Here is a 22,926-nt window from a genome sequence, read left to right as displayed (position 1 = left end):
TGTGTGTGTGTGTGTGTGTGTGTGTGTGTGTGTGTGTGTGTGTGTGTCTCACTTTCAAATATACAGTCTGTATATTTTTCTACTATTTTGTCTAATACTCTACGGGTCGTATTCTAGAGCTCTACTAAATGCTCAAGTCAGGATTGCACTGGAAATACGACCCTAATGGCAGGGACATGAGTGATTTCCAGTGCTTTAAACCATACTCAAATCCTGACTTGAGCATTGAGTAGAGTTCTAGAATACGACCCTATGTCTAGTACTCTAGTTTATCTCCTTTCTTATAAATTGGCCTGACAACACCTATTTTAAGCTCGGGGGGGATATTTCCCTTTTGCAATACAAGCATTAATAAGGTTAGCGATTGCGCCTGATATTTTTTCCAAATTGATTTTATGTCAAAAGCTCTAATTTTGTCAACTCCGGGTGCTTGGTTAGCGTTAATTGCTTTTATAATGTTAGCAACTTTATGAGGTGTAGCTTTAATTTTTGGTATCCAATGCAGACTCAAAGCAGTGACTGCTAGTAACGACTCTCTTAAGACAGCTCTGATCAATCAAGAAACTTACACTCAGAGCATTTGTGAGGAAAACAATGCACTGCAAGAAAAGAATGCAGCATTGGAGCAGGAACAAGAATCTACTGGAAGCATTGTGAAGGAACTTCGAGCTAATATTCAGGTTTGGTTTCCATATCTACTGCACTGCATTCCAAAGACCCAGAGTACGTATCTACCGTATTTTCTTTTTCAGGATGCCACCAAAGCTAATGACTTTTTAAAAGCCGAACTGGAAATTTCTATTAACAAGAATAAATACTTAGAAAAAGAAATTATTAATAAAACACAGGCAAGTATACAAATACGACTGTTTTTAGTTTTTGACTGTGCTGTGTAAAAATAATAAAACTTTTGTTGTTCTAAATAAAGCTTCTAGCAGACGCAGAAACGGATAAACAGGAATTGCTATCCAAAATATCAATTATAGAAACGGAAAACTGTGAAATAGAAGCTGATTTGAACAAAGCCACAAATGCTAAGATCACGGAACTGACCACAATCATCGAAACCAAAAATCAAGAGCTTGACTCCATAGCATTTATAGTTTCGCATCTGATGACTGAAGTAAAATCGGCTGTGGACGCTCGAGTTAAGTTAGAAATTACTCTGCAGAGCATCAAAAGTGACATTGACATAGAGAGGCAGTCAACTATGGAAAAAGAGCAAAAAATGATAAAACAGATTGAAAGATTGGAAGCTGTTGTTAAAGTAAGTTAGTTATAGATATTTAGAAAAGAGGGATCCACGAGATTCTTTTTTAATATCAAGTTTTTATTCTAGACCAAGGATGACAACCCTTCGAAACGCATGAACATTATTATGGAACACAGACGCGACAAGGTGAAGTACTGGTTTATTGTATTTAACCCTTTTTAGTGTATAAACAACATGGCGAAAGACGAAACTATACACCCAAATACAAGGTGAACTAAATTATTGCGTTTCAAATTTAATTTACAGGAACGGCTACAAGACATGATCAAAAACATACAGGGGAAAACTGACAACATTCAGAAGGAACTTACAGGACCATTGATGCGATCTTCAGCAATTCAACCTGAATTAGACGATAATGCTGTTATGTCGACTCCTTCTAACGGGAGGGTAGTACAGTAACATAAATATTTTCTTACAATATGGATATGCCTAATCATATCATAATGTTTTATAATATTTATAAAATAATCTTACATATACAGCGTAATCCTGCACCAATGAACGAGCCTCATTTTCCAACACCACGCGTGGGTCTCAACAACGACAGTCTCTTCAATTTCCTCAGCGATGACAGTATGGATGAAGACAACTCTCTTGACGTAAATTTAATTTTATTGTATCCTCTTAGACTAAAAATGTCTTCATACAACTTTGCTCATGGCTCTTTCGGCTTACATTTTGCTGTAAAGTCAAAGTCAAAGATTATTTATTCCATAGGTAAAATAAATTTACACTTGAAATCGTCACATTTAAGCTACTGCTCGTTCACTACGCTGACCTCCCTGAGAAGAACGAGCAAGAAACTCTAGGGATTGCTCTTTTCAAATAAACTTAAATGCTATGGAGTACACTTTGAATCAAATTTGTGTGGATTCTGGAGCTGTGTCGTCTTTCCATACAACTTTATCTAATACGTAGTCTTCAATTTTGTAATATGATTTTTCGATCAAAATATTTTTAATGTGGTTTTTAAACTTAGGAAATGACAAACTTAATATTGTATGCTCCTGAATCTTATTGTAAAAACGTATACAGTTCCCCATAAAAGAGTTGTTTACCTTGTTGTTGTTGTTGAGTTGTTGAAATCGTGTAACTTGTAACAAATGTAACTTGCGTTACTAGCCGTTGCCAATATTTGAAGTGTCTTGCTTACCGTCAAAGTATATATATTTAAGGGAATTTCTCGTCAACTATGTTATTTTAGGTTGCGGAAGTAAACCGACGATTTGAAGCATTATCACGTGGTGAACGCCTTACGCCGGTACCGCTGGCGTCGCTGAGGAAACGTCGCGCAAGTATGCTTATACCGCACGGTGGACTAAGCTCTAAACATCATTCCCAGCCCAAAAAGAATGAGGTTTGTTTTTCTTTTTATTGCTAGCTTTCTTTATTTGATATACGAACAGTTACGTTAATTTGTATTTTTCCCAGGACATCATTTCCTTGTCGCAAGATGAGAAATCCGTGAAGGACAAGCCACGTTTATTCTTAAAACACAACCGCAACAGAACCAAGTCTAAGAAGAATTAGATTTAATTTATTTCAATCTTATATTGTTACTTTAAATGATTATGTAATCTTATATTGTTACTTTAAATTAGTATGTAATCTTATAATGTTACTTTAAATTATTATTTAATCTTATATTGTTACTTTCAATTATTATGTAATTATCTTTGTTACAAAAAAATGTTGATTTGCTAAATTTGAGTCGGTATCAATGGAGGGATATATAAAGAAGAAATTTTAGTCTGTGTCACTGTTGTTGTATAGATTCTCCTCTCGGTGAATTCACCGATCTTCTTTTTTAAGTTTTATGGTCCCATGGAAGTAATTGATGATTTAGCCAATGTCTAGTTGAGGAACGCACGCGTTTTACACAAAATTTGACCAGTGAATTATTTTTTTTATTTATTTATTTATTTATTTATTTATTTCTTCTTACAAAGGTGATCCTTATTTATACACAACATAATGAATTTAGACTTAATAAAAGAATCTAATTAAGATACCTTTGTAAGAGGCTGGAGTCTATACTAGGAATTAACCTATGTGACAGAACTCCAGGCTCTCACCCGACTGAAAATTCACTGAGAGGTGAATCTACAATGACAGAGAGCCTACAATTTTTGAGTAAAAAACGCATGTGTTCCTTACCTTGACGTTGGCGGAATCATCGATGGAGCTATAACATTATAAAGAAGAAGGTTGAATGACTGACAAAGATATCGCTATACTATTTTGTCTCCATCTTACCACAAAAAGCGTCAAGTTTTCGTACACTTTGTGTGATGATTTTTGGTCATCAAAACATCTAATTACAAAACAAACTGAATCACGTCATCAGTAATTAAATATTAATATGTTATTTTTCAATTATCGTCCATTATAGCACAGCTCAAGTTAAACTGGTCGTTATGAAGTGAAACAATTGACGACTCCCGTCAATCGATTTCGATAATATAATACTTGTTTGCCCAACTCTAATGTGATATTTCGAATTCGGGCCGGCCAATCGGAGCTCAGTTGTCATTAGGCAGCATAATTTTGTCACAAAATAAATGACATTTCGTCTTGATTTCTGGTTACTCTGGTAACTATGACTATGGTAAAAATAATGTGCGAAATAAAATAATGTACCAAATAATTGTATTAATTTCTGTATTATGTGTACCAGAGCAGAGTAACATAATAACTCTGGGACAAAGCACAACACCCATATGATAATCTCTTCCGATCACGTTTTGATGTACTTACTATATCTAATATAGATTAGGATTGTTCACATTTAACACTGTGATTTATATTATCAACCTTGTTGATATCAGTAAAGATGCTATCACTGTTGTTATGCAAGACTAGTTTGTAGTGTTCGGATGAAGGCACGGGGGCGTTTGGCTTCGCGTGATCTCTCTTGAAGTGCCGGCTGAGGTGACTTGTCTGAGTAAATTTGCGGTCACATATTTTGCATTGGTATTTCTTTTCACCTGAAATAAATAACTATAGTTATTGCGCTGGGTAACTGTGCAGATAGGTTCAGTTAGGTGTAGGTATGTTATATAGGTAGCCCATTGGGTTAACTATAGTATGAATCATAATTAGATGTCCAAAATGTAAACAAAGAAATGTCCGTGTCAAAGGGTGAATGCAGGTGTGATAAACTGAACCTGTCTGCACAGAGAATTTTAATTGTCGAGTACAAAACATTACTAATAAATAAAAACTCTAACAACACTAAATAATGTAACAAACGCACTACGGACGCAATAAACATTCGTGTGCCTTTTTCCAGCGTGACTATGGTCGAGTTTTACTTTTTTTTAACTTTAATTTTGGCTACGTAATGCAATTATAATAAATATTTTTTCTACCTAATTGATGATATTACTAATTTAATATTTTCTGTCATAAATAGCATCGAGTAATTGAAAAATTTTGATTTTAACAAAAAATGGGAATTGTCCAATTCTGCTCCACCTGTGGGGTACTTTGATACATCGCTTGGGGACTTAGAATCAATGTAGTATGCCATTCCTGGTTGCCACGTACCATCAGCACTAGGTGATCAACTGTTCATAAAGTATGACGCTATATGTGTTTCAGCACTTGCTAGATCAAGACCTCTTTCTAGGGCACCATTTGAAAAGTGTTCTTTGTAATGTAGTCGTGGAAGTAGAAATACAGGAGGAAGAGCTGACTATAGCACAAAATATCACTAGTTCCCTTTACAATAACTTGTTGAAACAGTTTAACATTTTTGTATAAAACAACTATAGTAGCACTTTGATACGTACCAAATTGTACCCACTCACTAGTGTATAAAAGTACCCCACCGGCCGGTTTAGAAAAAAAACATTTATTTAATAAAATCTTTATTCTCTCAAAGTCACATGCAATTCTAATTATTGCAACACTAGTTTAGCTTGTATTAAGACACAAAACCCTATAAAGTGAACAAAACTGCAGTGGCAGTATTTGTGTCGCTTATTTTTTTAGTCAACGGCTAAAAAAAACACTTTGTGAGCTGTCGAACGACAACGGCTAACTCGTGAGCTGCATCATCGCAAGTCTGTTACTCACACGTACAAAGGCACCTTTTAGTATTACACAACTAATATTATTGTTTGAGGGCATGGAGATAATGCAGGTGTATGAATGTGCCCCCTGTATCAAACTGCCCCGCTTATCGTCTAAAATAGGAAACTTCCATTTAAAACTTTTTGCTCTGTTAACCCCTTTGTTTACTATTTGGACATCTAATTATGATTCATAATATAATTGGTTATTTGAAATACACATCAACAACGCGATGTTAGGACAATATCGACTTTTGTAAGTATGTAAAACATTAATACCACCGAGTGAGTTTTTGCAGCAGTAGAGTTCTTTGTGGAAGAGTTTGTCCAGGGAAGTACCGCCACCTTATCTATTTCTGCCTCCAAGCAGTAATGCCAACATTACTGTGTTTCGGGTTTGAAGGGTGCTAGTGAAATTACAGGCACATAGGACTTGTCAACTTATGTTTAAGGGTGACGCGCGCAGTGGCAGTGCCCTTCAAATCTTTGCTGCAGCTGGCACTGCAACTGTTATGGACAGGCGTGTCGCGCGTACTATCAGGTGCACGACTAGTTTGTACTGTCACATAGTATCATAAAAAAAAGTTTGGGTGTGACGGGACGAACAAGTCGAGCGCCTGATGGTAAGCGGCACGCCTGTCATAACAGTTGCAGTGCCACTGACACTTCCACTGCGCCTTTCACCCTGAGACAAGTTTACAAGTCCCATGTGCCTGTAATTTCACCAGCACCCTTACCCTTCAAAACCGGAACGCAGTAATGCTCGCATTATTGCTTGGCGGCAGAAACAGGTTAGGTGGCAGTACTGCCCTGGACGAACTCTTCCACAAGGAGCTCTACTACTGCTAAAACGTTACCTGTATGGACGACCTTATGTTGCTTTAAGGCGGAAGAGGTGTAGAATGTTTTGCCGCAGTCGCAGCGGTAGTCACGCTGGCCCTTGTGCCGCTTTAGGTGGACCTTGTACGCGCTGCATGTCACGAAGCCGCGGTGACATTCCTTGCAGTTGTACCTGGTAAGAAACGGGTAAATGTCACCACGACTGAGCATAATACATGTAATTGTCTTAAATAAAATATAAATTACATTACAACTTTTTTATAACTCCAAATTCTTTCACAATTCTTTTACCGTAAGTGCAGCTCGTATGTGGAATAAACTACCTGCTAACATTCGTGACAGTCCATCGGTGGCATCTTTCAAACACAAATTAAAAGAGCACCGCGTTAGATAGTTTATAGGTAACATATTTGTAAACAAATAATCTGTTATTATAATACATATTCTGCTTATGTATGTATTTATGTATATAAAGATCATGTATGTGTGTATGTCTGTCGTATGTATATTATTATCATTTATATTTTGTTCACATTTAAATTTAAATTTTGTTGTACAATAATTAGTCTCGCAGACTTCATTTTTGCACCACGGCTAGGGTTGGCTGGAAGAGATCTCTTATAGAGATAGGCTCACCTTTGTATATGTCCATTGTAACGTGTGTTTCATGTGTCTTTTCTTTGTACAATAAAGAATATTATATAAAAAAAACCGACCTCCAATGTTCGTGGAGTGACAACTTTAAGTTGTATTGCAATCGGTTACCGGAAATAATGTAAATGGAAATTCTGTATACCCTCTATCCAAAAACAAGAATCATCGAAATCGGTTCATAAATGATTATCGCGTAACATACAAAAAACATTCGAATTAAGAACCTCCTCCTTTTTTAAGTCGGTTAAAAAGTACAGTGTTTACATAGGAATTGACACAATAATTTTTTTTATTTTTGAAAAAACAAATATACGCCATTTAAATTCGGAAAGATAGTTTCATTTCCTATGTGTAACAATCGCGAAAACCCAAAAAGCTATATACAGTATTTACACATCTTTTATTTAAAATACTAAATACACTCATCAAAAGTGTCTAGTGATCGAGGTATTTTTTTAATATTTGATTACCCTATTAAAATTAAATAAAAATATCTATATCAAAATTGATCTTTTTCTTTTTAATCAATCAAAATATTAACATCTCGCCAACTGTCAGTCGCACGTTACGGACTTCTCTTACTCTTTCTTTAAACGTCCTATCTACTCTTATAACTTCTATTCCAGCTCCTTCAAGGTTAGAAGCATCAAGGTGTGGAATTCTCTGCCTGAATCGATAAGACGCGCTAAGTCTATTGAGTCTTAAAAACTTACAGCATTATCTTATACTCTATTTTCACCTACTCTTACCTGTTTTAAATCTTATGTCATTATTATTATGTTTCATAATCCTACTTTCATTGTGTGTAATCATATGTATTTTTTGTTATTTATTTATCTAAGTATTTAATTTATTTATACTATTATTATTTTTGATATCTGTTTCAGACTATTTTTATTATTCTTCTTCTTTTTCATTTGTGTATGTGCAATATGTGTATTACAGTCTGTTCCAATCAATTATGAACAATAAGTAAACCTGTTTGGTTAAAATTCTAAAGCAATCACTCAATAAATCTAATAAGTAACACTTTCACGTATATTTCGAAGATTTTGATCTTTGATTTTGAATAGCATCGTAAAATTGTATTTGAAAAATGGTAGTCTAAAGTGAGGTTATTATCCATCTATACTTCTATGACTTGCCCGTGCATAGTGCACTTTGAAAAAAAACATTCGGTTCAATCAATTAAACTTTAGTAATCTGTTATTAAATCGAACATTTTAATCGCAATAAAACGAGTATCTAAGTGTAAGGATTTGAAGGAGGATTTAAATTGAAATTTTAAGTATGCTTATATAGGTTATGTAAGCAAAAATTGAACAAATCGATTCATTCAATTAATTAATCGATTTGTAGTTGCCGTTACAATTGGCCATCACTAAACCATCTATGGTCGGGTCAGTAATAGTCGGTGACAGTGATATGGTCGGCGGGTTTGCTTACTTTTTGTTCAAAATGGATTGAGACGAAGTATAAATACGTATTCTTTTGCGCGCACAATTAATTACTACCTCACAGCTTTTCATGTAACCCGAAGGTTGCCTGGAAGAGATTGCTATATAGCAATAAGGCCACCTGTTGAATATGTGTTTTTATTTTTGGTATTATTTTGTATTTGCCCCAGTGTGCAATGTAGATTATGTATTGTAACAAAATATCAACTAGTTATTGATAGAGACTAACATCTTTTACTCACCTTATTTCTTTGTTATGTATACGAATATGTATGGAGAGGTTGCCCGATGTAGCAAAGGTCTTGGTGCACAGGTGGCACGAGTAAGGCTTCTCACCATTGTGGATCCGCTGATGCACTTTTAGATCCGCTTTTATAGGAAAACCTGCAAGTTAATAAAAATTACAAATGACATTTTACCCTAATCAACAATTGCCATTAGTGTACGTACGCGTAGCAACCACGAAAGAAAAAAAATTATAATGGAAGGTCTTAATCGATTACTATGAGAATAGCTGTCGTCAAAATTCACACTATCATAATTGTAAACACTATAAAATCTTGATAATGATTGGTCGGAACAAATTCTGGGCTGTTAATATAATTTAAACTTTACCCAGTTGGTATATCATTGAAAGTTGCCTACTATTGCAAGTTACGACGTTTTGATTCTATATTGAAATTTCATTCAAAGCGCTGGCATCTAGCGGCAATAGCTGAAAGATGACGAACGATTAACGCCTATTAACGTTCTCCAAAAAAAGTTGGCCATAATGCAGCTGTATAAAGTTTACTTTAGTTTCTTATAACAAAATATCTATACGATAACAGAAAATGGAATATTTATTAAAATGAATAAGACTTAACGATGAAACACCACCATGGACAATCTTACAAAAATGCTACTAACATTTTTGCACTCCAAACTAGCAAAGGCATTTTTCCACGATTTTCGAGGTTCCAAAACCAAACCAAAACGTACAAATCGGTAATGGCGGACGGAGCTCAATTATGTGGAACTTTGTGTACTGTTGGCACACGTGCCACAACCACTATGCAATTCTACTGTATTTATTATTCTGTAGTGACAACAATAACTACCTTTCCCACAATCTTGACAGAGAAACGGTTTGTCGCCCTTATGTCTCTTCATGTGAATTGACAATTGTGCACTCTGGACAAATGTTTTGAAGCAAATATCACAGCCATACTGCTTTTCTCCTGTAAGACAAAACAATTTTGAGACCATACAAGATTCCAGTTTAACAAACAACTTACCTCTCGCGGCAATTACATATCGCACTACAAAGAATGCCGCCGACTAGGATATTGGATCAATCATAAGTAAGTTATTACTAGGGATATTCGTTGAACATCGATGTGTCCAATCCATTCGATGCTTAACGTACAATACATCGGACTGATTCGATGTTTTGATAATAAGAAATTCTATTCGATGCATCGATTTTTTTAATAGAAACGTCGAATCATAGAAAACACTAACTCTGACGTGGCGGTGTTTCAATTTGATATTGTAAGTCATTTAGTGTTTGTTTTATTTGTATTTATAATACTATCGTATTTCATTTTTCTGTGAACGAATAATTGAATATGTATCGAAGTTCTTTGTGTATTTTGGGCAGTTTACCTAATCGTAAAAAAACATTCCTACAAGGAATTATTCTTACGTAAAATATTTATATTAATTTGCAGTTTCTTTTTACTGTCTTGCCGATACTGTGGCATCGGCTATTTTCTTTTAAGTTCCTAGCTTCTCTTGACCAGTACTACTAAACTAACACACAGCATCATAAAATTAAACAAGTCACTACAGCGACAGCACTACCCTGTTGATATAGTGTTACTCTACGTTCACTGTTAAGCTAAGAAAAAAGGTATTCGATGCTGAAAAAAACATCGATGTTTTTAAGCGATGCATAGAAAAACATCGATGTGTTTAAGGGATGCATTGAAAAACATAGATGTTTTTAAGCGAGGCATCGAAAAACATCGATGCAAGGCTTCTATGTTTTACATCGAATGAACACATCGATGTATTTTCTAAGTGGACACCCCTAGTTATTACCAATGGTCAGAAAAAAGTGTGCCACATAATGTATAGATACATACATAGATATAGCCACAAGGAACTACTTTAGATGTTAAAACCAACTTATTAATTACTTTTTGGAATTCCCGATTTCCGGAAATGATTTTACTGCACCGTAGGACATACTACTAACATAGGAAGTCGAAGCTGGAATTTAAAGTAATTCATTCTAATGCGAGGAGAAGGACCTTTCTCGTTACTTTTTGTTCTCTGCTTCGGTAAATATCAGTTATGTACTGTAGTACAGGCAGCTTAGGTTTTGTATTTAGAATTATATGAATAATAGAGTGTTGATGTAAAACAGACATCTAGGAGTTTATGGTATAATCGTCGTTAATATTTATAAAGTACCGCTTGCCACGCAAGCCCAAGCTACGTTCCCATGCTATAGTACTGTGTTTTTTACATGGCGCCATTACAATTACTTTAAAATCCAACTTCAACTTCCTAGATCAATAGTTTTGTCTTACGATGCAGTAAAACCATTTCCGAAAATCCGGAATTCGAAAGAATAATTATTTAATATTTGGTAGTTTTAACATCTCTCAGTCGCTCCTTGTAGCTATATCTAATACATGTATCTATATATCGCGCTTAGCAAACAACACCGCTCAAGTAACTTGGAGCAATTTCAAAGGAGAGTGAAAAACTGCACTTATATTATTACATACAAGCTTTTCTAATCTATTATCGGTAATAAGTGATCTATTTATGGATAACACATAATAGTATATGAGTTTACGTTTTACTTCGAGTAACGTTCAAAAGTAAAAATCGTCAATTTTCCACTTTAGAGTTGTTGACTGCTAAGCGAGTACATGTGGAACACCTTTTTCTGAAAATTGGTTATTATACAGTATTAGAAGCGGCACTGGACTCCACGCACTTTGTATATTTAAACTACACACTGATGAGGCAAAATAAGAAGAAACTTTGGCAGAATTGAGACAATAAATTGGTCTCATTAGCCATTCATTAAGGAAAAAAAAAAGAAACTAATTGAATAAATAAGAAACATCTTTCTGCGGAGTTTAGGTCTCTCTTAGGGCGCTAATTTACCTGTATGCATTCTAATGTGGTTAACAAGACCAGATCGACGGCTGAACTGCTTGGGGCAATATTGACAGTGATATGGCGTCTCGCCAGTGTGCACTTTCTTGTGTTGAAATAACGCACTATGGCCTCTGGAAATAACAAATTTTACCTGGTATATACGTCCCTAGCATTGCGAAATTTGTGATGTAATTAAAAAAGTTACAAACAACAAATAATAACAATAATAATAACGCACACACACATAGCCTGGGAAATCCTGTATTGCGGGTGGCATGAACACATAGGTAGACGACCACAAATTCCACCAAAACTCACGAGAGAAATAAATGTAGGCCATACAAATATTTCTCCCGGCCCGGGAATCGAACCCGGGACCTCTGCGTGGCAGTCCAGCGTGGTAACCGTTCGGCCACGGAAGCAGTTAAAAATCAATGACGATAATAACAAACGGTAGTACATTTTTTCACGATTGACTACAATGTAGTATGACTACAATACATGCATACCCGAGTTGGTTAGCCACCCGAGCTTTAGCGAGCTTCTATAACTCCGAGCATTTATATTGGTTTTAAGTCTTGATATGAAAACTTTACTATTCGGTTCGATTGTGAGAAAAAACCTATTTATTTCAAACAAAACTTGTTTTTGTGATTATTTTTAAGTGTTTAGTGTTTATTAACGTAGTGGAACTGATGATGGACACCAATAAACATCGTACACTAATAATTCTTTTTTATTAAGTCTGTTGAATGTCAAGATGATTCGCCACCAATAATTCCAATTACTTTTTGTGAATTACTTCACTATCTCTAGCCTAATTCGATGTAGAATGTTTAACAACAAAACGTTGCTAGGTAGCCAATGTTGGCATAGGGAAAGAACATTTTTCAATGCTCATTATTAAGGGTCGTATTCCAGAACTCTACTCAATGCTCAAGTAAGGATTTGAGCAGACTTGAGTATGATTTCAAGCATTGGAAATACGACTCTAATGGCAGGGACTTGAGTATGATTTCGAGTGCTTTAAACCATACTCAAATCCTGACTTGAGCATTGAGTAGATTTCTAGAATACGACCCTAAGACTTGCTCTGCCCACGGCCTGCTCCCTTAATTGGAATTTAAATAGGTAAGTGGGTAATTGGGTTATGTAAAAGTAATACTTACCTAGTCAATTGTCAAAAAGTATACAAAATACCTATTGATACGTATGATTTACGAATAAAAATATGTGTTTGCATCGTATTAATATTTACTGCTAGATGGCAAGTAATGGTAGATGAAAAGAAACAAAATTGTAAGATTTTATTTGATATTAATTTACCACATATTATATCATCCAGCATCTTTTTCCGATTCTGATCTTGAATTACCACCAGAACTCGAATGTTTGCAATCTCTGCCTTCAAATCAAAATGTCAATAGGGATGACACAGTTTTACAAATAATTAATTACTGGTAATTTTTATGTCATTTTTAGGTGATTTGAGACTTCTGTTGAACAATATTTACTATAAACACGGCTTCAAGATTTAGTATTATCCATAATCTATTAAAATATTGAAATTGTGGTAACTGTGAAAGAGCCTGCGATGAAAACCCTGAAAATCATATGTTTTTGTTTGTTGACATTTATTCTACATCGAATTTGGGTAGAGTATAGTTTGTTCCACGGCAGAAAAGTTTTATTTATTTTTATTTATTTATTTATTTAATAAGGCTTACCAACTAAATACATACAGGTACGTTACAAAAGAAACCATTATATATATAAAAATACTATGCATGCATTTAAATTAAAGGTATGCACAACATTATACATAAAGGTATTATTTTATCGGCACTAAAGTTTGACAAGATTGAAGAACAATACTACACTGACTATTAAATTGAAATAAATTTGAATGAATTTAAAGCCCCAAAGAGCTTGAATTATTACAAATATTGATGACAGTGATAATTGGGCAACATGAAACAACGAGGTACAGCTAATTTACTCAACCATTAAAATAATACTTTTGGACAGCAGACCTAAAGCCATGAAATTTATCTCCAAAAATATCCAGTTCACAATTTTGAAATACTTCATTGTAACTTCTCATAATGGCGCAAAGCGGAGACATACTACCGTAATTGTTTTTTCTCATTTCCATTGTAAGAGGTTTGTAATTATGCAGTCTAGCCGACAGTCTTGGTGTTTTTAAGTTTATTTGATCCAGGAGAGACGGACAATCTATGTCATGATTTACAAGTTTGTACAAAAAATTTAATGCCAGTTGCTCCTTCCTATATTTTAATGATAGTATATTAAAATGAGTTAATCTATCACTATAGTTTCTGACTTTACGGTAAATGCCATCCATATATGCAACCCTGTTAAGAAACCTCCTCTGAATTTTCTCAATACGACAAATATTATTTTGATACGATGGATAAGTTGTTAAAAACCGAAACAAAGATCTGCAGCATGCACAGTTCAATTCGTAAGGTGAGATGGTTCGTTCCGTGGCTTAGTTGGCATAGCGTCTGCCACGGTTTACTAGAAGACGTGGGTTCGCATTCAGACGGATAGAAGGCATTTAGTAGCAGTAGAGCTCCTTGCGAAAGTGTTCGTCCAGGGAATTAATGAATGAATGAAATATTCTTTATTGCACATTAAATTACAGTTAAAATACAATACAGTAACTGTGGTATAAAGATAGTAAGATAATGTGTAACAGGCGGCGTTAGGATAGAAATATCCATACAAAAATTATTAATACATAATAATACATAATAAACAAATAGTAATATTAAATGCTTATATACTTTAAAAAGAAAAAGAAAAATGAACTATAAATATGGGAAATAAGTGAAAGGATAGAGAAAAATACAAAACTTAGGAGTTGAGGAAGTGATCCGTGACACGTCATTTGAAGGAATCAAGAGAACCGTGAATCGATTCAGGGAGAGAATTCCACAGTCTAAGCGCAGATCGATAAAATAGTTGGAATAAAAATTAGAGGTATGGGATGTTTAGTAAGAGAGTATCAAAGGAGCGAAGGGGATGGCAGAGTGTAGAAGAGTGGAAAGTATAGCGATCTTTGAGATAAGAAGGCGTAAAGGGACAGAATAGAATTGAGTAAAGAAGGGAAAGAATATGAAGATCTCTACGCTGGTGGATGGGTAGCCATTGCAGTTGTGCACGAAATTGGGAAACGTGGTCAAATTTACGAAGTCCGAAAATGAACCTCACACACATTTTTTGGAGCCGTTCCAATTTATTGAGCAGGGCGACTGACAAATCCGGGTAGCAAACATCTGCGTAGTCCAGTACCGGATGGAGAATGCTCAGGGCCGAAGTAATTTTAGTTTCAGTCGGCAAAAAGATTTTTAGCTTTCTTAAAGAAAAATGCGCAGCAAACACCTTCCTGCTAACCTCAGCAACGTACGGCTTCCAAGTCAGACATTTATTAAAAATTACCCCCAAATTCTAGACTGTGTCCAAAAAATGAATTCGGACCTTGCCTATTTCTGCCGCCAAGCAGTAATGTCAGCATTACTGTGTTCCGGTTTTAAAGGGTAAGGGTGCTGGTGATTTCGCAGGCACATGAACTTGTCAATTTACGTCACAGGGCGACGGGTGCAATGGCAGTGCCCTTCAGATCTTTGCGATTTAGAGCCTGAGTGGCACTGCAACTGTTATGGACAGGCGTGTAGCTTACCATCCGGTGCACAACTTGATCGTCCCGTCACTTGATATTATGTGAAAAAAGAAAAAAGAAAAGCAATGACAGTGCTGTACAGAGCTTTAAATCGCAAAACCTCCGTCCGTCACCCAGATCCCTTGTGTCTGTAATTTCACCAGCCCCCTTACCCATCAAACCCGAAACTCAGTAATGCTGACATTACTGTTTGGCGGCAGAAATAGGTACGTAGGCAGTACTTTCATGGACGAGCTAGAAAAGGTTGTAAACCCTAATGAGCCGTGACCAGATCACGGCAATAAAATAAGAAAACTTCAGGTCCACGGAAATTTATTAAGTTATTGGTAAAGAGAAAAAAGAGGCTGTAACAAAAAAGGTACAAAAAAACAGGTACAATACCACAAAAACACTCCCTAACTTAATTACATTCGGATATGCTTATGGCTGAATATAAAGTAGACACACCCCAAAAGGGCCGAGTTATACTGAATTAAGATTGATATTAATATTGGCACATGATTAGTAGTAGTTATTACAAGTCTGGTAAAGGAATCAAAATTAGATGCAATGGAAATTGAAACAGCACTGTACGCTGCCGCGATCGAGCACGGGGATGACGATGTAAGGAGTGAAGGATGTGTGTCACATCGTCATGAGCTCTTTCACAAGGATCTCTACTGCTCTCGAAAACGGACTTTATAATATATAATATATATATTATTTATAATATATTAACATATATAAGTATTATAGAAAGCATCATTGGAAATGAAAACGCTAGACGCTTCATTTGTATGTTGCGTACAATTTTGAATGTTTAGTAGTAACGTATGTAGCCCTTGGAAAATGTGAGAACTCCCTAACCAACCCGCATCCCAAACAGTCTCTGGAAACAGAGACCAGCATCCTGCAGTGTGAACATCCGATACTTGCAACTTACAACAATTATTCCAAGTTTATTGAAAAAATTCCTTCGATCCAGCTGGATTCGAACCAATGTCTATCAGCAAACCGTGTCAGACGCTATTCCAACTAAGCCACTTCTTTTACTATGTACTTCTTCTATGTGCTTCTTGCAGATGTTTGTATTGTTTTTTTTTGCTGTAGCGCCACGGGTTGCTTTATGTCCTTTAGGTTCCTCTATTAGTCTTCATCAGGAATATTTTCTCAATAATTAGTATTTATTTGCCTGTGACATAAGCTGCATGAAGTCCTTATGCGACCACCACAACCGCACACATAACAGTACAACATTTGTAGTCATTATATTTAGTTTTTTTTGCTTTTTGTTTCTTTTGTCTTATTTTATTTTATTTTTTTAAATATTTTAATTTTGTTTTGCGTTTTTTAAGTGGTATATCAATATTTTTTTTTAATTATCTATGTGTTGTGGCGTTGCAATAAATGTCTACTCTATTCTGTTTGCTTACCTAAATGATGCTGGACACTCTGTACACTTATAAGGCCGAAGATCTGTGTGACAAATTTTGTGCGCCTTCAGGTTACTTTTAGTGCTGAGAAACTTCCCACATATGTCACACTGGTGCGGAAGCTTACTTTCTGGCAAAGACATCTCTCCTTCTACAAATTCTGAAAATCCAAAGACAATAATTACTTTTTGACAATAACACAACTGGCTTGCTTTTCGGCAATCTTATTACAAATTAAACTCACCTTTTTTCTTTCTCCCTCTCTTCTTTTTGGGTTTTTCTTCTTCATCTATGACAAAACGACAAATTTTGTTAAATAAAATTGCTTTTCAAAACCCTGGATATAAAAGTGCAATTTCTCATTAAGGGTATTTTCAGTTTGTCTTGTTTAAGCATCTATCAGAAAGCTGGCAGCGACTTCCTCCATAATAGATTTTTGTTACTTGAACTCACCTAGGGCAGCACCCCGTGATTTCCCTTTTATCTAAACGTAATTATCAAAAGGAGAAATGTTGCCAACTTTTTTATTAAATACAAGTGATAAGTTCCTGCTGTCTTAAAACACTTTTGAGAGCCACTGTTAACGCTGTTGAACCAGTTCCTGAGGGGTGAGGGCTGAGGAGCGAGGCAAGCGCACCTTACCGCAGTCCGGAACCGGCCACCACGCCGTTCTTACTTATGAATTAACACAATTTTTAATGCACCAAAAACTACGTCATTGCAAAGTATATACATGAAGCAGGAGTTTTACTTGAAAATGTTAGAAACCCTCAGCTGAGCTGTTCGTCAAAAAACAGCCTGGACAACCCACTACCACAACACTTACTGCCAATCTCATCATAAATATCAATCCAAGCACATCGTAAATATGATCAATACTCGTTCAGGTTAGAAAGGTAAACCAGAATTGTGGTCTAATCTTGGCTGTGGATTTAGCTGAATAGGGTACTTTTGTTTGTCCATTTTATTTGTAATAAATTTATGTTTACCAAGTGCAGTTGTTTTCCATTACAATAAATCCATTCAGAAATGCTTTCTAAATTATCAGGGAAACTAAAAAATTAGGAGTTACGTTTTAATTTCCTCTTCAGCTCTATTCTTGTGACCAAGATGTTGTCATCTTCAGCATCCCAGCTCTCATTCATGTCATTACCGTCATCGAGGCACCCAGGCTCTACAACAACAATCACACACCAAATAATGTTCATAATATGGTAGCTTTAAAAAACAAGAAAAGTTTTTAAAACTGTACAGCATTAAATTACCAAGTTTAATATCTTCCTTAGTGTCATTATTCTGTGTTTTTAAAAGGGAGGCAATCAAGTCTGTACTTTGGTCCTTGACAATTCCTTCTGCTGCACTCTGCTCCTCACTCTTAATTATGTTATTGACATCTTTATTGAGTGTGACATCACAGTTAGAATCTTCTTCAAAAACAGTCACTAGTTTCTGGGGCTTATCCACATGTTGCCTCAATTTGCAGTCACTCTCTTCACATTTGATGTTAAAGGTGTAGCACCGTTTCAATTGCCTGCAGCATTCCTTGCAGATTTTCCTTGGAAGACCATCATCTTGGTTGGGCTGAAAATATATACTTACAATTTGTAACAACTTAGAACATAAATCGAGTTCTTAGGTTTTCGCGATTGTTACACATAGGAAATGAAACTATTTTTCCGGATTTAAATTGCGTATATTTGTTTTTCAAACAAACCGACGTTACGACCTGTAAAGGGCCCGAAACGTCGGTTTGTTTGAAAAAACAAATATACGCGATTTAAATCCGGAAAAATAGTTTCATTTCCTATTAGAACATAAATTCGCACTGTTGATACTGTTAAATCAAAAAGTGTCTTTTCTCAGAATCGATGAAAAACAAATTATCCACGTCCCGTGAAAATCATTAAAATTTAGGCATAATTTAAGGTTGTGTAATAACACAAATCTAAACAATTTCGCACTTGCACAAATACATTTAAAAATAAAAGGGAAAAAATAATAACATATTTTTTAATAAGGACTGCTTCGACCTGTACTAGGTTACATAAATTGTGCCTTGTTTTGAGTTAAGTAGATACATTTGATGTTTTTCACAAAATTCTAACGACGGTTTTAATGACATGTAGAGAATCAAATATTATGTTCAATAATGATAATCTTGAATTTCATGTATTTTGAGTTACAACACTACCTTAATAGCATTATGATATTATGTTTTGCAATTAGTGCTACACAACTGTGCAGTGGCTGTGTCAAGGTAAGTCGCTATAGCTATACTAATTACGATACTTAATAATGTGGTCATGTGGAATAACTATTTTGAAAAAGACTGATTAGCTTGATTTATTGGAATTAGTTTTTTCTTCGCAGTAAATTTCTAGTTACTCTACAAGTACGTACCTTTAATTTAGTGCAGCTGGATATCATATCCGCGTACGACATCTTCCTTTTCACATAATAAGAGGTAAAAATATCTAATGTTAGTTTATACGACTGAAGGCAAAGTCGGCAGATTTCAGAGAGATTCGTCGCCATAATTTGCTAGGTAACATGAAGGCACAGCACAAAACATAGATCATCAAAGAATATGACTAATATTAATTTAATTTGTTTTACAGTATTTATTAAAATTTACGATTTCTTAATGTTAGACTAAAATAACAATGGTAAACTATACATGCATGCACTTGAACCTTCCTTTGACACTTGATTAACTGACACTGACAGTCAGACGAAGTTCGGTGTTTGTGTTCACCGGTTTTTAATATTATAAGATAGAATGTTGGTCGTTTATGAAACAAAATCCAAAATAAAGTGAAGGGTATTAAGTCACTAGACTAATTTCAGACTTAGGGTCGTATTCTAGAACTCTACTCAATGCTCAAGTCAGGATTACACTGGAAACACAAGCACTGGAAATACGACCCTAATGGCAGGGACTTGAGTATGATTTCGAGTGCTTTAAACCATACTCAAATCCTGACTTGAGCATTGAATAGAGTTCTGGAATACGATCCTTAGGCTCAACCATGGCTTAACTGCGCTTAAGTGACGTGCGGCGAAATGATTTTGATGTTTTTTTTTGGAAAAAGGGTACCTTAGTTTTCACCATCACCATCAGCTTACACGTATCCACTGCTGGACATAAGCCTCCCCTAGAGCATGCCAACTTTCCCGGACTTCTCCATCGGCGATCAACCCTCCTGCAGCAATACCCAGCCCACTGCTACTTCTCACTTTAGTTCTCTGACGTATGACCTCGTTAGGGATTCGGTCCATCAGAGAATCCCCATAAACTCATCCACGTCGATGTCGGGAAGTTAATTTGGCTCTTGGATCGTTAAGTATCTCTGGTCTGGGTCGTTTCTGGGCATATAAGTCCGTATAAAATTATTCAACCACCGCGAGTACTTCTGGTTTAGAGGTGACCGTGTTTCCTTGAGCTGTTGACAGCTTTGTCAGGTGACAACTAGTGGCGGAAGATTTTGCGAAGACTTTAGAGCCTTTGTTATTTTCTATGGCTTAATGAATAGTCTTCGCATTGTACAGGCGGATGTCATGCTGTATACATTTATTTACCTCTTTGTCAAGTACTTGAAGCTCCGATGCGGTAGCATTAACAGCTTCATGTCTTTCCCTCATTACTTCTAGAGTCTCGCGGGAGAGCTTCGACTTTCGTCCATTGCTTATTTGTCGAAAGTGCTTGTATCTTACATCTCGGATGATCCTCATCAAGTTATTAGTGGCGTCGTTGATGTCATCAGTGGTTTCCAGCAGCACAAAACGATTCTGCAGGTCTATTTGAAAGTTTTCGGTTCCAACTTCGGTCTAGAGCAGTGTTGGTCGACGAGTCGACCTCATCAAACGAGCTCGTTCGAGTCGGATGTTAATATTCAGAGTGCCTCGTACCATCCGGTGATCACTACCTGTATTGAACCTTTTGATCACTGAGACATCTCTGAATATATATAACTTGTCAGTTAAGATGAAGTTGATCTCATTTTTCATCCTTCCATCAGGGCTCTCTCACATCCATTTTCTTCAGGGCTTCTTTTGGAAAAAGGAATTCATCGTGAAGAGTCCTAAGACCTACTCTCGAGTCGTGGCATCCTCGTACTCCCACTTTCACGTTGAAGTCACCGATTACCACGCTGAAATGTGTTTTGTTACGTTTTGCTAACTTTGGCTATGTCTTCGTACATAGTTTCGACCTCTCGTCAGAGTGCGCGGACGTCGGAGCAGATACTTGTACAACCTTCAAGGAGTACCTCTTGGTTATTTTCAATACAAGGTACGCCCTCGCTGACACGCTTCCGATCTCCACAACATTGTCAACAAGTGACTTATTGACGACAAAACCGATACCACCCAAAGAAAGTTGGTCTCCCTCTCTGAAGTAGAGCAAGTGACCTGACTCGAGAGTCGATCGACGATAGAAGATCGTCTCCTCGCCCTGTCTTCGGACTTCAGATAATCCTACGACGTCCCATTTGATACGACTTTGCTTTTCTTCGAGTTCCGCGATATGCTCGTCCAGCCGCAGCGTGCATCCATTATACGTAGCCAGATTCAATTAATTGCGGCAGCCATCCTTAGCCCGAGGATTTTTAGCACCCCCCACCCCGCCGTTACCATGGCCGCCACCGTGGTGACCAGGAATTGGGGACTACCGGGAACTGGGGGCCATTTTGATGTTATAGTGCTGCGCATTTAGAGGTAATGTAGGGCATTTGACCAGCAGTCACCGCGCTAAGCAGGCGTGTTGCTGACCGCAGCTTGAAATTTATTTCTGCGGTAATGCTGCTGCTCACTACCGTTTAAGCTATTTTATAGGTCCCGAGTTTATGAAATGGTTATACCGCCATTTATCGGTCGCCAGAGCCTTGCTCGTTGACTAGCAGGATGCACCACGAGCAGGTGAGGTTGACTGTAGGGGAGTCTATAAGAATAGTAGTCGATCTCCCCGTTGCACCTCAGTTTAGGTCCCATTTAAATTTGAAGAAAACATTCCAACTCTAAAAGTAGTAAACTAGGTAATGAATTCGGTTACGTGCACTTTCGTTTAACCGTTTTCAATAAAACTTGGCAAATAGAAGTAATTATTAATATTATAAAGATCGACTCAGAAAAAATCTTTCGGTCCGGCCGGATTCGAACCGACGCACGTCTTCTAGCATACCGTGCCAGACGCTATACCAATTAAGCCACGGAACGTACCAACGGATCTCACGAATTTTTCTATGTACTTGCGTCGTACATTTGTATTTCGTTTTTCAACGACTTTTTAGCCGTAGCGCCATCTATGAGAAATCTATATTTCGTCACCCAGTTAGATGCTTTTACAGCTACCAGCCCCGGCCAGAGATGTCGCTATCCATTGTATTTTAATTGAAATTATTATATATTTATTTAATTTTATTGAATTGATATTCAATGTTTTTTTGTTAATAATGTATAACAAACTAGTGGAGTAATTTGACATAAAAATAATTGGATATCGATTCAATAAAAAATTAAATAGAAGTAATTCCAATAGCAACGCCGGTAGGGATACTAACTATAAGGTCGGATTTTTTTAATAAAAAAGACACACTCACCACACAAACGTGATGTTGGGTAAATATCCGAAAAATTTCAAATAGTGGAAAATTTTCCGGATTTTTTTTTAAATAGGAAAGGTTCATCTTATTTCCTTCGTCTAGAAGTATCATTTTAAGCTTTATTTAACGTCAATTATAAAATTAAATTATTCGTTGTCTAGCTAAAAGCAAGATAAAGAAAAATGAGGTTTGAAATGATTAGACAACAGCGAAAAAGAAAATCGTAGGCGAAAAACAATCTTTATATTGGCTCAATCGTTTTCGTTTAGTATTTTGGGGAATTTATCGCTCCCCTAGCGAACAATAAAACGGCCTCGTGAACTTCGTGAATGGCGACATAATTATAAAGTTTCGTTTTCGTGGTTTTTACAAAATGCTTTGTATCAAACCGGGCAAACAATTTGCAATCCTGACATGACAATTTTCGTAACTGTAAACTGTCAGACATTTACGGCCAGCCGGTGATAATATGTGGCGTCTAAAGCCGACACACCCATTTATTAATGGACACACCATCTATCTTCAACTTTTGACAGGTGGAAAAAGTATTTATTTTTCTGAAAAATAGGAATTTTTCCAAATATACATTTTTCCATGAACACTACACACACAATATACTTCTTTCTGCCTACTGGGCTTTATACCTACATACAGTTATTTGTGCGAATGTGAAGTTGATATGAGAGGCCTAGATCACTAGATCGTAGGTTAATGACTAGATCACTTGTTTTCCTTTTTTTGAG

At 36.2% G+C, this 22,926-nt stretch overlaps 2 protein-coding genes across 2 annotated transcripts in view; one reads left to right on the top strand and one right to left on the bottom strand.

Annotated features, from left to right (window-relative positions):
- Window positions 1-2,806, top strand: part of LOC113239563 (myosin-10-like) — a 7,076-nt gene extending 4,270 nt beyond the window's left edge. The window contains exons 6-12 of the mRNA XM_026476623.1: window positions 506-680; window positions 753-848; window positions 929-1,267; window positions 1,520-1,663; window positions 1,759-1,875; window positions 2,481-2,633; window positions 2,708-2,806. Of these exons, the coding sequence (XP_026332408.1) occupies window positions 506-680; window positions 753-848; window positions 929-1,267; window positions 1,520-1,663; window positions 1,759-1,875; window positions 2,481-2,633; window positions 2,708-2,806 (1,123 nt within the window). The remainder of the gene's footprint in view (window positions 1-505; window positions 681-752; window positions 849-928; window positions 1,268-1,519; window positions 1,664-1,758; window positions 1,876-2,480; window positions 2,634-2,707) is intronic.
- A 657-nt stretch (window positions 2,807-3,463) lies between these two features.
- LOC113239446 (zinc finger protein 558-like) lies at window positions 3,464-19,121 on the bottom strand. The gene is made up of 10 exons (XM_026476458.1): window positions 18,984-19,121; window positions 17,849-18,164; window positions 17,656-17,757; window positions 16,828-16,872; window positions 16,584-16,743; window positions 11,472-11,596; window positions 9,404-9,523; window positions 8,546-8,687; window positions 6,210-6,364; window positions 3,464-4,263 (listed from the first exon to the last, which is right to left on the bottom strand). Exons 1-10 carry the CDS (start codon window positions 19,116-19,118, stop codon window positions 4,049-4,051), a joined length of 1,515 nt encoding a protein of 504 aa, XP_026332243.1. The 5' UTR covers window positions 19,119-19,121; the 3' UTR covers window positions 3,464-4,048.
- Between the last annotated feature and the right edge of the window lie 3,805 nt (window positions 19,122-22,926).

The sequence above is a fragment of the Hyposmocoma kahamanoa genome, unplaced genomic scaffold (assembly GCF_003589595.1).
Source record: "Hyposmocoma kahamanoa isolate Upper Pololo Valley unplaced genomic scaffold, ASM358959v1 99879, whole genome shotgun sequence".
Taxonomy (NCBI): domain Eukaryota; kingdom Metazoa; phylum Arthropoda; class Insecta; order Lepidoptera; family Cosmopterigidae; genus Hyposmocoma; species Hyposmocoma kahamanoa.
This window is presented reverse-complemented; position numbering and strand designations above follow the sequence as displayed.

What these genes read in the sequence shown, in the direction of transcription:
- LOC113239446 (XM_026476458.1), bottom strand. Translation starts at nt 19,118, where the DNA reads ATGGCGACGAATCTCTCTGAAATCTGCCGACTTTGCCTTCAGTCGTAT. An exon ending in CCACATTAGAATGCATACAG is followed by an intron (nt 9,524 to 11,471) that starts GTAAATTAGCGC and finishes TTTGTCTTACAG; the next exon opens with GAGAAAAGCAGTATGGCTGT. An exon ending in CTGTCAAGATTGTGGGAAAG is followed by an intron (nt 8,688 to 9,403) that starts GTAGTTATTGTT and finishes ATTAACTTGCAG; the next exon opens with GTTTTCCTATAAAAGCGGAT.